Source organism: Salvelinus alpinus, chromosome 27 (genome assembly GCF_045679555.1).
Source record: "Salvelinus alpinus chromosome 27, SLU_Salpinus.1, whole genome shotgun sequence".
NCBI lineage: Eukaryota > Metazoa > Chordata > Actinopteri > Salmoniformes > Salmonidae > Salvelinus > Salvelinus alpinus.
The window spans coordinates 47,723,352-47,737,751 of NC_092112.1; the positions used below are offsets into that span (position 1 = coordinate 47,723,352).

The 14,400-nt window shown below is 42.9% G+C and overlaps 1 protein-coding gene across 1 annotated transcript in view; it reads right to left on the minus strand.

Moving 5' to 3' along the window:
* armc2 (armadillo repeat containing 2) overlaps positions 1-14,400 on the minus strand; it is a 23,243-nt gene continuing 8,843 nt past the window's right edge. The window contains exons 10-18 of the mRNA XM_071370902.1: positions 13,061-13,284; positions 12,125-12,270; positions 11,616-11,715; positions 10,515-10,851; positions 9,024-9,146; positions 5,957-6,070; positions 5,580-5,712; positions 838-1,007; positions 1-689 (exon numbers count right to left, since the gene is read on the minus strand). Of these exons, the coding sequence (XP_071227003.1) occupies positions 562-689; positions 838-1,007; positions 5,580-5,712; positions 5,957-6,070; positions 9,024-9,146; positions 10,515-10,851; positions 11,616-11,715; positions 12,125-12,270; positions 13,061-13,284 (1,475 nt within the window). The 3' untranslated portion in view covers positions 1-561. The remainder of the gene's footprint in view (positions 690-837; positions 1,008-5,579; positions 5,713-5,956; positions 6,071-9,023; positions 9,147-10,514; positions 10,852-11,615; positions 11,716-12,124; positions 12,271-13,060; positions 13,285-14,400) is intronic.

Genomic DNA, 14,400 nt, shown 5'->3' on the forward strand with positions numbered 1-14,400 from the left:
TACGGAGAAACATTCACTTTTTATCACCAGAGGCAAACTACAATTCTACTCGTATGTTAACAAGAGTAGCTTATGACAAAATCACAACCATTTACAGTATGCATAAGATACAACCTAAAAACGATCATTTCTGTTATTTAAAGTGTAAACAGTTTGTCATACATGTCAGGTAGAGGCTCAACATTCAGTAGGTCATAGGTATGGGGCTTGAGTTTTTCATGATCATGTGACTTAACCAGGAAAAAAATCTAGACCTATAGCCTATAACTAAATACTTATTTATAGAATTAGTGAGAGGGGTGGTAGCTGAAGAGTGGTAGTAGCATAGAGTAGAGAGTGACTTTAGAGAGGTGTCAGTATAGCAAGGCACAACAAGGAGAAAGGAGAGGACATTGCAAAGAGGTCACACTAGGGAGTGAGACATTGTGCATCTCAAATGGCACCTTATTCCCTATATAGTGCACTACTTTAGACCAGAGTCTATGGCCCCTGGTCAAAAGCAGTGCACTATATAGGTAACAGGGCGCCATTCGTGACAACCAGAGTAAGGAGATAGTCATGTTAGTCAGTCTTAGTCTGGATCCTGTCCCTCAGCCTCTTAGCCACAGGCAGGAACTCCAACTCCCAGCATAATCGGTGGAAGTCCCTCATGTCGTCACCAGAGGTCCACTGCAGAGCGTCCTCCTCGTCTGAGAGATAGAAAGAGCTTAATCAAAATGCTTCAACATTTTAAAAAAATGAACAAAATATCTGTTGACAGTAGTATACAGAAACATAGAAACACTAAAGATGGTTATTCAAGACACTTTCGGTAAACCATTACAGTAGCTTACTTACTTAGGTATAGTGTTAGGACCTCTAGCAGTGCCTCTCTCTCCTGGTTGTTCATTGTGGATGGGGGGCCTGTCTCCGTCCCCCCCTCCTCAGTGAGGTTCCACAGGGTCTGACACACCAGGCCAGCCAGCTGCCAGTCCACTGGCCCAAAGTCCCTCAGACAGTCTGCCAGCCTGCACACAGGCATGCACACACGCACATATACACGCCAAGTGACTGGGTGAGACTTAAGTCACATGATCCTTAAGTGCAGCTGGTCCTAAAGGTGGGCTGATGAAACTTCTGCCCCTGCTGCTGTAGTAAGGCTCTTCGGCTAAAGATGACTGAGTCTTGAGCTTAGCACTCTACAACCGATATACAGTACCAGTCAAACGTTTGGACACACCCAATTGTTTCTTTATTTTTACTGTTCTCTACATTGTAGAAAAATAGTGAAGACATCAAAACTATGAAATAACACATATGGAATCATGTAGTAACCAAAAAAAGTGTTAAACAAATCAAAATATATTTTATATATTTGAGATTCTTCAAAGTAGCCACCCTTTGCCTTGACAGCTTTGCACACTCTTGGCATTCTCAACCAGCTTCATGAGGTAGTCACCTGGAATGCATTCCAATTAACTGGTGTGCCTTCTTAAAAGTACATTTGTGGAATTTCTTTCCTTCTTGATGCGTTTGAGCGAATTGTGTTGTGACTAGGTAGGGGTAGTATACAGAAGATAGCCCTATCTGGTAAAAGACCAAGTCCATATTATGGCAAGAACAGCTCAAATAAGCAAAGAGAAATGACAGTCCATTACTTTAAGACATGAAGGTCAGTCAATCAGGAACATTTCAAGAACTTTTAAAGTTTCCTCAAGCGCGGTCACAAAAACCATCAAGCGCTATGATGAAACTGGATCTCATGAGGACCGCCACAGGAAAGGAAGACCCAGAGTTACCTCTACTGCAGAGGATAGGTTAATTAGAGTTACCAGCCTCAGAAATCATCAATTAACTACACCTCAGATTGCAGTCCAAATAAATGCTTCACAGAGTTGAAGTAACAGACACATCTCAACATCAACTGTTCAGAGGAGACTGAGAATCAGGGCTTCATGGTCGAATTGCTGCAAAGAAACCACTACTAATGGACACCAATAAGATAGAGAGACTTGCTTGGGCCAAGAAACACAAGTAATGGACTTTAGATCAGTGGAAATCTGTCCTTTGGTCTGAGTCCAAATTTGAGATTTTTGGTTGGATTTGGATTTTTGGTTCCGAGTCTTTGTGAAATGCAGAGTAGGTGAACGGATGATCTCCACATGTGTGGTTCCCACCGTGAAGCAGGTGGTGTGATGGTGTAGGGATGCTTTGCTGGAGACACTGTCTGATTTATTTAGAATTCAATGCACACTTAACGAGCATGGCTACCACAGCAATCTGCAGTGATACGCCATCCCATCTGGTTTGCGCTTGTTGGGACTATCATTTGTTTTTCAACAGGACCCAAAACACACCTCCAGGCTGTATAAGGGCTATTTGACCAAGAAGGGGAGCGATGGAGTGCTGCATCAGATGACCTGGCCTCCACAATCACCTGACCTCAACCCAATTGAGATGATTTGGGATGAGTTGGACCACATAGTGAAGGAAAAGCAGCCAACGAGTTCTCGGCATATGTGGGAACTCCTTCAAGACTGTTGGAAAAGCATTCCAGGTGACTACCTCATGAAGCTGGTTGAGAGTGCCAAGAATGTGAAAAGCTGTCATCAAGACAAAGGTTGGCTACTTTGAAGAATCTCAAATATAAAATAAATTTTGATTTGTTTAACAATTATTTGGTTACTACATGATTATTTGATGGTTTTGCTGTCTTCACTATTATTCTACAATGTAGAAAATAGAAAAAATTAAGAAAAACCCTTGAACGAGTAGGTGTGTCCACACTCTGGTTGCACATTTTGGGGAATATTCATGGGTGGAAACTTTCCGTGGGAATATATGGGAATTAACGGAAATACAGTTGAAGTCGGAAGTTTACATACACTTAGTTTGGAGTCATTAAAACTCGTTTTTCAACCACTCCACAAATTTCTTGTTAACAAACTATAGTTTTGGCAAGTCGGTTAGGACATCTACTTTGTGCATGACACAAGTAATTTTTCCAACAATTGTTAACAGACAGATTATTTTACTGTATCATAATTCCAGTGGGTCAGAAGTTTAGATACACTAAGTTGACAGTGCCTTTAAACAGCTTGGAAAATTCCAGAAAATTATGTCATGGCTTTAGAAGCTTCTGATAGGCTAATTGACATATTTTCAGTCAATTGGAGGTGTACCTGTGGATGTATTTCAAGGCCTTCCTTCAAACTCAGTGCCTCTTTGCTTGATATCATGGGAAAATCAAAAGAAATCAGCCAAGACTTCAGAAAAAAAATTGTAGACCTCCACAAGTCTGGTTCATCCTTGGGAGCAATTTCCGAACACTTGAAGGTACCACGTTCATCTGTACATACAATAGTACGTAAGTATAAACACCATGGGACCACACAGCCATCATACTGCTCAGGAAGGAGACGCGTTCTGTCTCCTAGAGATGAACATACTTTGGTGCGAAAAGTGCAAATCAATCCCAGAACAACAGCAAAGGACCTTGTGAAGATGCTGGAGGAAACAGGTACAAAAGTATCTATATCCACAGTAAAACGAGTCCTATATCGACATAATCTGAAAGGCCGCTCAGTAAGGAAGAAGTCACTGCTCCCAAACCGCCATAAAAAAGCCAGACATGGGGACAAAAATCGTACTTTTTGGAGAAATGTCCTCTGGTCTGATGAAACAAACATAGATCTGTTTGGCCATAATGACCATCGTTATGTTAGGAGGAAAAGGGGGAGGCTTGCAAGCCGAAGAACACCATCCCAACCGTGAAGCACAGGGGTGGCAGCATCATGTTGTGGGGGTGCTTTGCTGCAGGAGGGACTGGTGCACCTCACAAAATAGATGGTATCATGAGGAAGTACAATTACGTGGATATATTGAAGCAACATCTCAAGACATCAGTCAGGAAGTTAAAGCTTGGTCGCAAATGGGTCTTCCAAATGGACAATGACCCCAAGCATACTTCATAAGTTGTGGCAGAATGGCTTAAGGACAACAAAGTCCGGGTATTGGAGTGGCCATCACAAAGCCTAACCTCAATCCCATAGAAAATGTGTGGGCAGAACTGAAAAAACATGTGCGAGCAACGAGGCCTACAAACCTGACTCAGTTACACCAGCTCTGTCAGGAGGAATGGGCCAAAATTCACCCAACTTATTGTGAGAAGCTTGTGGAAGGCTACCCGCAACGTTTGACCCAAGTTAAACAATTTAAAGGCAATGCTACCAAATACTAAATGAGTGTATGTAACCTTCTGACCCACTGGGAATGTAATGAAAGAAATAAAAGCTGAAATAAATCATTCTCTCTACTATTATTCTGACATTTCACATTCCTAAAATAAAGTGGTGATCCTAACTGACCTAAGAAAGGGAATTTTTACTTCGATTAAATGTCCGGAATTGTGAAAAACTGAGTTTAAATTTATTTGGCTAAATTGTATGTAAACTTCCGACTTCAACTGTATATGCAAATTAATATTAATACCATTTAAATGTACAGTGGCTTGCAAATGTATTCACCCCTTTGGCATTTTTCCTATTTTGTTGCCCTTCAACGTCGAATTAAAATTGATTTTTGGGGCGTTTGTATAATTTGATTTACACAACATGCCTACCACTTTGAAGATGCAATATATGTTTTAATTGTGAAACAAACAAGAAATAAGACAACAAAACAGAAAACTTGAGAGTGCATAACTATGCAAGATCTTGAGAATCAGCTGTACATGTGATGGAAGAGTGCACTGCACATGTGATGGAAGAATGCACTGTGCATGCAGAGGGTTGCAATTGAATTGGGGATAGTTTAACCAAAATGTGCCACAAGACCTAGAATTGCCTTACGTGTATCCCACAAAAAAAGGTTCACTGTTATAAGCTAACTTTTTTTGTGAATTTAAGCAAAATTCCAGGGCTTAACTTCCCATGGGAAATGTACCAGAAAGTTTCCAACCCTTTGCAACCCTAGTCCACACTTTTGACTGGTACTATATATAGTATATCTATATATATATTTTTTTTACCCCTTTTTTCTCCCCAATTTCGTGATTATGATCTTGTCTCATCGCTGCAACTCCCCAACGGGGGAGAGAGAGAGAGAGGCAGAGAGACGCGAAGGTCACCTGACTACCGGAGTCAGCCTGCAGGCACCCGGCCCGCTGCTAGGAGTCGCTAGAGCGCAATGAGCAAAGTAAAGCCCCCCCGGCCAAACCCTCCCCTAACCCGGACGACGCTGGGCCAATTGTGCACAGCCCTATGGGACTCCCGATCACGGCCGGTAATGACCGAATCGAACCCCAGGCTGTAGTGACGTCAAAACACTGCGATGCAATGCCTGCGCCACTCGGGAGGCTCTACAACAGATATTCTATCAAATATTTGCATGTATAAAAATCTCAATGAGTTCAATTAACATAATTTAAAAAAAGAGGTTAGTAGATCAAGTAAAGTAGACTAAGCTGTGTCTTAATTAAAAGCACCAGGTCTTAATTAACATGTTTTAGCACCATAAAGAAGGTACTGGGGTTAAGACCTAGTAAAATGACCACATACAGTACACTAATATCATTCCGAGTTCCTGTGTGTGCTCCTTACTTGGTGTGTGCTCCCTCCTGTGTGAGGGTGGTTCTGCTGGGGGGGTTCAGGGCCAGGTTAGTGAGGACCCCACAGGCGGAGAAACACACCTCTGGGCTCTTAGAGTCCAACAGAGTCACCACAAACTGGTGCACTGGGGGAAGACAGGGAGAGAAGAGGTTATTAAGAGGGGTTAGGGGTACAACACAAGTGGGTCTTCTGTGTCAGTGTTTATCTGGGTAAAAAGGTTTGTATTGCATGCGTGTGCGTGCTCTGCATGTGTATTCACAGAATACAATACCTAAAGCACAACCTTTATCTTGTCTAACAGGTATCAATAGAGCATGACACATATCCCCATTTCACTCCACTGTGTGTGTGTGTATGCATATACACACCTTTGTTTTGTATGATGAAGTCACAAACCTCCCTGGACTGGGACAGGTTGCCAAACACACGCGTGGCCTCCAGCATCCCATCCATACTGGAGCTGAGGAGCAGCTTCAACAACACTACAGAGAGAGAGGGAGGGATGCATGGAGAAAGAGAGTGGGGAGGGAGAGAGTAAGGGAGTGAGACAGCAAATATAAAAAGACACCAGAGCCACACAAACACCTAGGCCTAGTATACACAAAAACAGCCTCTCACACACACACACACACACACACACACACACACACACACACACACACACACACACACACACACACACACACACACACACACACACACACACACACACACACACACACACACACACACACACACACACACACACACACAGTTGAAGTCGGAAGTTTACATACACTTAGGTTGGAGTCATTAACCTTTCTGAACCACCCATCCCGGATAATTGTCATCAGAAACGCTGACTAGCATAGCGCCACAGGTAAATAATATTACTAGAAAATATTCATATTCATGAAATCACAAGTGCAATATTGCAAAACACAGCTTAGCCTTTTGTTAATCCACCTGTCGTCTCAGATTTTGAAATTATGCTTTACAGAGAAAGCAATACAAGCGTTTGTGTAAGTTTATCGATCGCTCGACAAAACAATAAGTACACTTAGCATCAGGTAACTTGGTCACGAAAATCAGAAAAGCAATCAAATTAATCGTTTACCTTTGATGATCTTCGGATGTTTTCACTCACAAGACTCCCAGTTAGACAACAAATGTTCCTTTTGTTCCATAAAGATATTTTTTATATCCAAATACCTCCGTTAGTTTGCTGCGTTATGCCCAGGAATCCACCGGAAAGAGCGGTCACGACAACACAGACAAAAATTCCAAATTATGTCCATAATGTCCACAGAAACATGTCAAACGTTTTTTATAATCCATCCTCAGGGTGTTTTTTAAGTATCTATTCGATAATATATCAACAGGGACAGTTGGCTTTTCACTAGGACCAGGAGTAACAATGGCTGCCTTTCCCTTTTGCGCACAACTCACTCTGAGAGCCCCCACCTATCCACTTACGCAATGTGGCCGTTCACGCTCATTCTTCAAAATAAAAGCCTGAAACTATGTCTAAAGACTGTTGACACCTTAGGGAAGCCATAGAAAAAGTCTGGTTGATATCCCTTTAAATGGGCAATAGGGATGCATAGGAACAGAGAGGTTTCAAAAACAGGGGCACTTCCTGATTGGATTTTCCTCCGGTTTTCGCCTGCAATATCAGTTCTGTTTAACTCACAGACAATATTAAGACAGTTTTGGAAACTTTAGAGTGTTTTCTATCCTAATCTGACAATTATATGCATATTCTAGTTTCGGGGGCTGAGAAATAGGCAGTTTCAAATGGGTACGTTTTTTAGCCAAAAACAAAAATACCGCCCCCTAGACTTAAGAAGTTTTAAAACTAGTTTTTCAACCACTCCACAATTTCTTGTTAACAAACTATAGTTTTGGCAAGTCGGTTAGGACATCTACTTTGTGCATGACACAAGTAATTTTTCCAACAATTGTTTACAGACAGATTATTTCACTTATAATTCCAGTGGGTAAGAAGTTTACATACACTAAGTTGACTGTGCCTTTAAACAGCTTGGAAAATTCCAGAAAATATGTCATGGCTTTAGAAGCTTCTGTTAGGCTAATTGACATAATTTGAGTCAATTGGAGATGTACCTGTGGATGTATTTCAAGGCCTTCCTTCAAACTCAGTGCCTTCTTCTTTGACATCATGGGAAAATTAAAAGAAATCAGCCAAAAAATTGTAGACGTCAACAAGTCTAGTTCATCCTTGGGAGTAATTTCCAAACGCCTGAAGGTACCACGTTCATCTGTACAAACAATAGTACAAAGGTATAAACACCATGGGACCACACAGCCGTCATACCGCTCAGGAAGGAGATGCGTTCTGTCTCCTAGAGATGAACGTACTTTGGTGCGAAAAGTGCAAATCAATCCCAGAACAACAGCAAAGGACCTTGTGAAGATGCTGGAGGAAGCAGGTACAAAAATATCTATATCCACAGTAAAACGAGTCCTATATCGACATAACCAAGAAGCCACTGCTCCAAAACCGCCATAAAAAAGTCAGACTACGGTTTGCAACTGCACATGGGGACAAAGATTGTACTTTCTGGAGAAATGTCCTCTGGTCTGGTGAAACAAAAATAGAACTGTTAGGCCATAATGACCATCGTTATGTTTGGAGGAAAAAGGGGGAGGCTTGCAAGCCAAAGAACACCATCCCATCCGTGAAGCACGGGGGTGGCAGCATCATGTTGTGGGGGTGCTTTGCTGTAGAAGGGACAGGTGCACTTCACAAAATAGATGGCATCACGAGGAAGGGAATGTGGATATATGTATGTGAATATATGTGGATATATTGAAGCAACATCTCAAGACATCAGTCAGGAAGTTAAAGCTTGGTCGCAAATGGGTCTTCCAAATGGACAACGACCCCAAGCATACTTCCAAAGTTGTGGCAAAATGGCTTAAGGACAACAAAGTCCCGGTATTGGAGTGGCCATCACAAAGCCCTGACCGCAATCCTATAGAAAATTTGTGGGCAGAACTGAAAAAGCGTGTGCGAGCAAGGAGGCCTACAAACCTGACTCAGTTACACCAGCTCTGTCAGGAGGAATGGGCCAAAATTCACCCAACTTATTGTGGGAAGCTTGTGGAAAGCTACCCGAAACGTTTGACCCAAGTTAAACAATTGAACGGCAATGCTACCAAATACTAAATGAGTGTATGTAAACTTCTGACCCACTGGGAATGTGATGAAAGAAATAAAATATGAAATAAATAATTCTCTCTACTATTCTGACATTTCACATTTCTAAAATAAAGTGGTGATCCTAACTGACCTAAGGGCATTTTTACTAGGATTAAATGTCAGGAATTGTGAAAAACTGAGTTTAAATATATTTGCCTAAGGTGTATGTAAACTTCGACTTCAACTGTACATGCACGCAAGCTCGCACACACACACTCTCACTCTCTTACACTTGGCGACAGTGAGTCCTCTGTCCCTGACCACTGAGCTGTCTTCCTGGTAAAAGGACAGGTTGTTGATGGTGGCAGCCACGTTCACCAGAAGCTCCTCGCTTTCCTGCATGGACCTGAGCTCTGACACACACACACACAACACATACTTTACAGCAGGGAGCATTAAAACATGATGCATTTACTGTAGAAAAAAGATCTCTGTTGAGGCTCTCTGCAGCACAGCAAGAACAGAATTTATAGGTCAAATGAAGGCACAGGTATAGTAAAGTGTGAAAATAGTAACTATGGAATATGCAAAATTCACTTAGCTACATGTTATCTGCAGGAAATGTAAAAAAAAAAAAAATTGGGGTATCATTTCCAACGAACTTGTGCAGAAAATTTAAAAAAGATGCAAGCGGTTGAAAACAGAATGTGCTCTGGATTTTGCAGCAGATGTTGCTTATTCGGTCATACTGTATATCACAGATTTTGCGGTCGTACTGAGTGTCAACCGGTGCCTGCATCATAGTGTGTGTTTCGTTTCTGGGTCTGACTGGAAAGGCCCTTTAGTGTGGTGGAGAATTTCTCCTCCTCTCTCTAATCTAAAGCAGCATGCATCATAAACTGTGATCAAAACAGGATATTATTGAGATGCCTGATTTATGTCCACAGCCAGTGCAGATCAGAGAGGGAAAAACTCCATCTCTTCGGTCTGTCTGCCTGGCTCTCACAATCTACTCTCTGTTTTGCTATTTTCCCCATTCTTTCTTTACTTTTTTTCACACTCACCATCTCTTCAAAATGTCCATACCTTTGTCTTTATCACCATCTGCATATGGCCCTCTATTTCTCTCTGTCATTCTCTCTCCATCTCCCCATACCCAGTCACGTACAGTACAGTGTGTGGGAGGGAGGCGGAAGATAAGAGCTCACAGTTAAAGCTGAGAAACTAAGAATCTCACACCCACCTGAACATGGCCTATAGCAGTCAGTCAGTCAGTCCTGAAACCATTCTAACCACCTAGGAGTTTCACAAGAACCAACCAGACTCTCAAGAGAACAGAACATTCTGCTCTCTCTCTGGCTCTTTTCTGCAAAATAACCCAAACTGAAAAAGGATGTGCACAAAAAAATTGAAAGAAAGAAAGTGAGATATGGAAAAATTAAATAGGTGTTAGATGTTTGTCACTTGTTCCCAACACACAGGAAGCTGTGGTACCAAACAAGAACTGACTGTACAGTTTTACATTATAAAGGGTTTGTACGTTTTTATTCATCTGGTGAATAAAGTACTACTGTCTTGAGCGCTAGCTAGCTAGTTCGCTAACTAACTGACCCTGGTGAATAGAAAGCTTCAGTACAACCAGGGACAATATGGGAATGGGAACATTATGGGGATGTTATGGGAATGTTATGGGATCATTATGGTAATGTTATGGAGACGTTATGAGAACATTATGGGGTCATATTTCACCCTTACATTACCCTCAAAGTGCTGAAACTCACCCAGTGTGTCCAACAGGTAGTGTATTAGGTCTGCGTTAGCTGCCAGGGTCGGTCCCACTGCAGGGTGGATGGACATATTAGCCAGCACCCTGACCAGCTTCACCAGCACGTCCTTGCTCTCCCGCCACCCCAAGAAAGGGGTGCGGGGGTTACAGGTGTCCCTGGCTGGAGGTGTGCGGGGTGTGTGTGTGGGAGGTGGGTCCCACCTCCCGTGGTAGGTGTGGTAGAGCCCCAGGAGCACGGACATACATCCCTCAGCCGTGAAGAGGTGATTTCTGGCCTCACTGCTCCGAGACGTTAGGTTACCCAGAGTGAAGAGCAGACGCACCACCAGGTCCTGTGTGGAGGAGAGACAGAGGGAGGGCACTTGAATGTGTTTCAATGTCGTGTGTGTGTGCGCGTGTGTTATCCACATAAACAAATACCTTGGTTACAGAGAATAACGCAGTCATTTCTCCCATCAGATATGGGATTACATTCATTTACAATTTCTCCCCCACCACAACGACAAGGACCGACAAATTACCCCAAAAGCAGAAGAAAAGACCTGTATACCACCACGTTTGTTTCTCAATCGCACACCACCCCTCCCCTAAAGTGGGTGTCACAAACACACACATCCTTCCCATTGCCCTAGAGTTACCCTAGTCCTGGCTGGGCTGACTGGCAAGTGTGGCTGGGATGGACTGGGCTGTACTGTACTGTACTGGCTGTCCTGTCAAAGGGCTATTCAGGACACAATGTGATCAACCGTGTGTCTATGTGTATTAATGGGGGATATCTACTAGCATGTGTCTAGCATGTGTGTGCCCACTGTGTGTGTGTGTGTGTGGTGTTAGCTCCCCTGCTGTGTGTTGTTTATTCCCTGGGTGATTTAGATCCTCCCCACCCCGTCTCCCTGAGGAAGGGCAGGATGACTTCCTCAATTTCTCCTGGGACGCTGATTAAAGTCAAAGCACACACACTGCTGTAAATGTACTGGGACTTGGAGTACATAAACAACTTGCTCAAGGTAAACAGGCTTAGTCGATGAACAGTATAAACACTGGGAGTGAATAGGCTAATCTGCTTCCTATACCACAGTACACACACAGGGCTCACCTGTTTCCACTGGTGTTTGCTCAACAGTTCTATAAATAGTGTGTAGCAGCCCGGGGTCTGGGCCAGAACCAGGCAGCACTCAGAGTAGGAGGACAGTTTACTGGAGGACAGACAGAGGGACAATAAATAACACTGACCAGATAGACTCTCACTGGACTGTTTTACTAAAGAGGGATTGGTTTTATTGGCATTAGTTGTGGAAATAAGGAGTGGTACGTGGTTTTATAATCATTCACTGTGAGATAGTGAACTGTTCATTCATATTATAAGATAGGATGAACTGTAAATGTGTTTTTTTTATGAGGAATAACAGTTCAGAGTGGCTGATGTAGTTGGGAAAAGTCTTTGAGACATATTTAACCATCACTTCATGTTTACAGACTAAAAATAAATGCACAACATGCACAATGTCCAATGGCCTGAGGACTGTACTGTCCCACTCTCAATGAAACAGTTGAAAGTACGTTTTGAGAGGTTTTAGATGTACAGTGTGTGTGTGTGTGTGTTACCTGAAGACCCTGGCAATGTTGGTGCAGATGTCCTGGTCTCCGTGGTGATGGCGCAGCACTAGGCACAGTTCTGTCAGGGTGCCGTGGGAGACGAAAAGGGGGCGGGACTCGGGGAGGTCAGCCAGGTTCCTCAGGGTCGCTGTCAACTGCAGGGGTCAGAAGTGGAGAGAGAAAGAGCGAGAGGGAGAGAGCATGTGAGGCAATGTCGATGTGATGAGAGCGGAACCAAGAGAACTGATGATTTATTGTAGATTGTCATTGCCAGTTGCACCTGATGTAAAAATATCTCCAGTAATCTTCAACCTTTTTTTACAGAAGGAGCGGAAGTGATTCAAAGACCCTATCGTGAAGGAAACTGATTTCCAACACTACACAGAGCGTTGCCAGCAGTAGCGCTGAAATGACAACACTCTCAGTTCCCTCTGACTACCAACAGCATAACAAGCAGCCAGACAGGCCGCCGCGTATCGTTTCATATCAAATCATCTGCTAAACTCTAACTCAGGATGTTATATCTTAATCAGTTAATCGGATTGAAGACGTTAAGTGGTGATTTTCTATAGAATGAAACACACTGTACTGTGGAGCAGAGCTGTGTGTGTTATGGCCCGAACGGATCAGAATATTATGGAGCAGCAGACAGAAACAAGAGCATAAGTCCTAATGGCAGGAAAAGGACAACTAAAGTTACCCTCACCAGAACTGAGAAGTTCCTTAAAACTGAATATTTCACATTTTGTTCCTTTTAATGCTATGCTTTGTTACATTTTTTTAAAACTTCAACTGAAAAGTTAACTGTCCAGCTATTCTTCAACTGTCAAGGAACTTAGCAGAAAGTTGCTCAAAAAACTGCCCTTGACTGATTTGGGGTCAGCTCTACCGGGCCTTTACCATAGTGTTTATAAAACTGGTTCGGGGTATCTTCTACAATCTCACCTGTACATGGATGTGTCCTCCGGTGGTGAACTGAGTGTGGTCAGGTTGGGACAGTGGGTGGAGCTTCTGTATGAGCAGGGTGGCCACACCCACACAGTCCTTGGCCAATAGGAGCCTGAGGAGGGCAGAGTTCCCTGAGAGGAACTTCAGAGTGCCCACACAGTACAACACAGCCTCCGCAGACACACACACATCCTCACAGCGCAGCACACACAGCAGGGAATCTGGACATCATACAAAGTCACACACACTTGTTAACACACATCACTCCAACCTCACAACACATGAGCTGCTTTTAATACAACCTTACGCAGGTAAAAACAAACATTCAAACATACAGTACCAACCAAAAGTTTGGACATACCTACTCATTCCAGGGTTTGTCTTTTTTTTTTTTTTTTACTATTTTCTACATTGTAGAATAATAGGGAAGACATCAAAACTATGAAATAACACATTGAATCAGGCAGTAACCAAGAAAAGTGTTAAACAAATCAAAATATATTTTATATTTGAGATTCTTCAAAGTAGCAACCCTTTGCCTTGATCACAGCTTGGCATTCTCTCAATCAGTTTCATGAGGTAGTCACCTGGAATGCATTTCAATTGACAGGTGTGCCTTGTTAAAAGTAAATTTGTGGAATTTCTTTCCTTCTTAATCCGTTTCAGCCAATCAGTTGTGTTGTGACAAGGTAGGGGTGGTATACAGAAGATGGTCCTTTACCAAATAGGGCTAAGTCCATATTATGGCAAGAACAGCTCAAATAAGCAAAGAAACGACAGTCCATCATTACTTTAATAAGACATGAAGGTCAGTCAATCTGGAAAAGTTCAAGAACTTTGAACGTGCAGTCGCAAAAACCATCAAGCACTATGATGAAACTGGCTCTCATGAGGACTGCCACAGGAAAGGAAGACTTGAGTAGGTGAACAGATGATCTCTGCATGTGGGGTTCCCACCGTGAAGTATGGAGGAGGAGGTGTGATGGTGTGGGGGTGCTTTGCTGGTGACCCTGTGATTTATTTAGAATTAAAGGCACACAACCAGCATGGCTACCACAGCATTCTGCAGCAATACGCCATCCCATCTGGTTTGCGCTTAGTGGAACTATCATTTGTTTTTCAACAGGACAATGATCCAACACACCTCCAAGCTGTGTAAGGGCTATTTGACCAAGAAGGAGAGTGATGAGTGCTGCATCAGATGACCTGGCCTCCACAAATCACCCGACCTCAACCCAATTGAGATGGTTTGGGATGAGTTGGACCGCAGAGTAAAGGAAAAGCAGCCAACAAGTGCTCAGCATATGTGGGAACTCCTTCAAGACTTGGAGAATCAT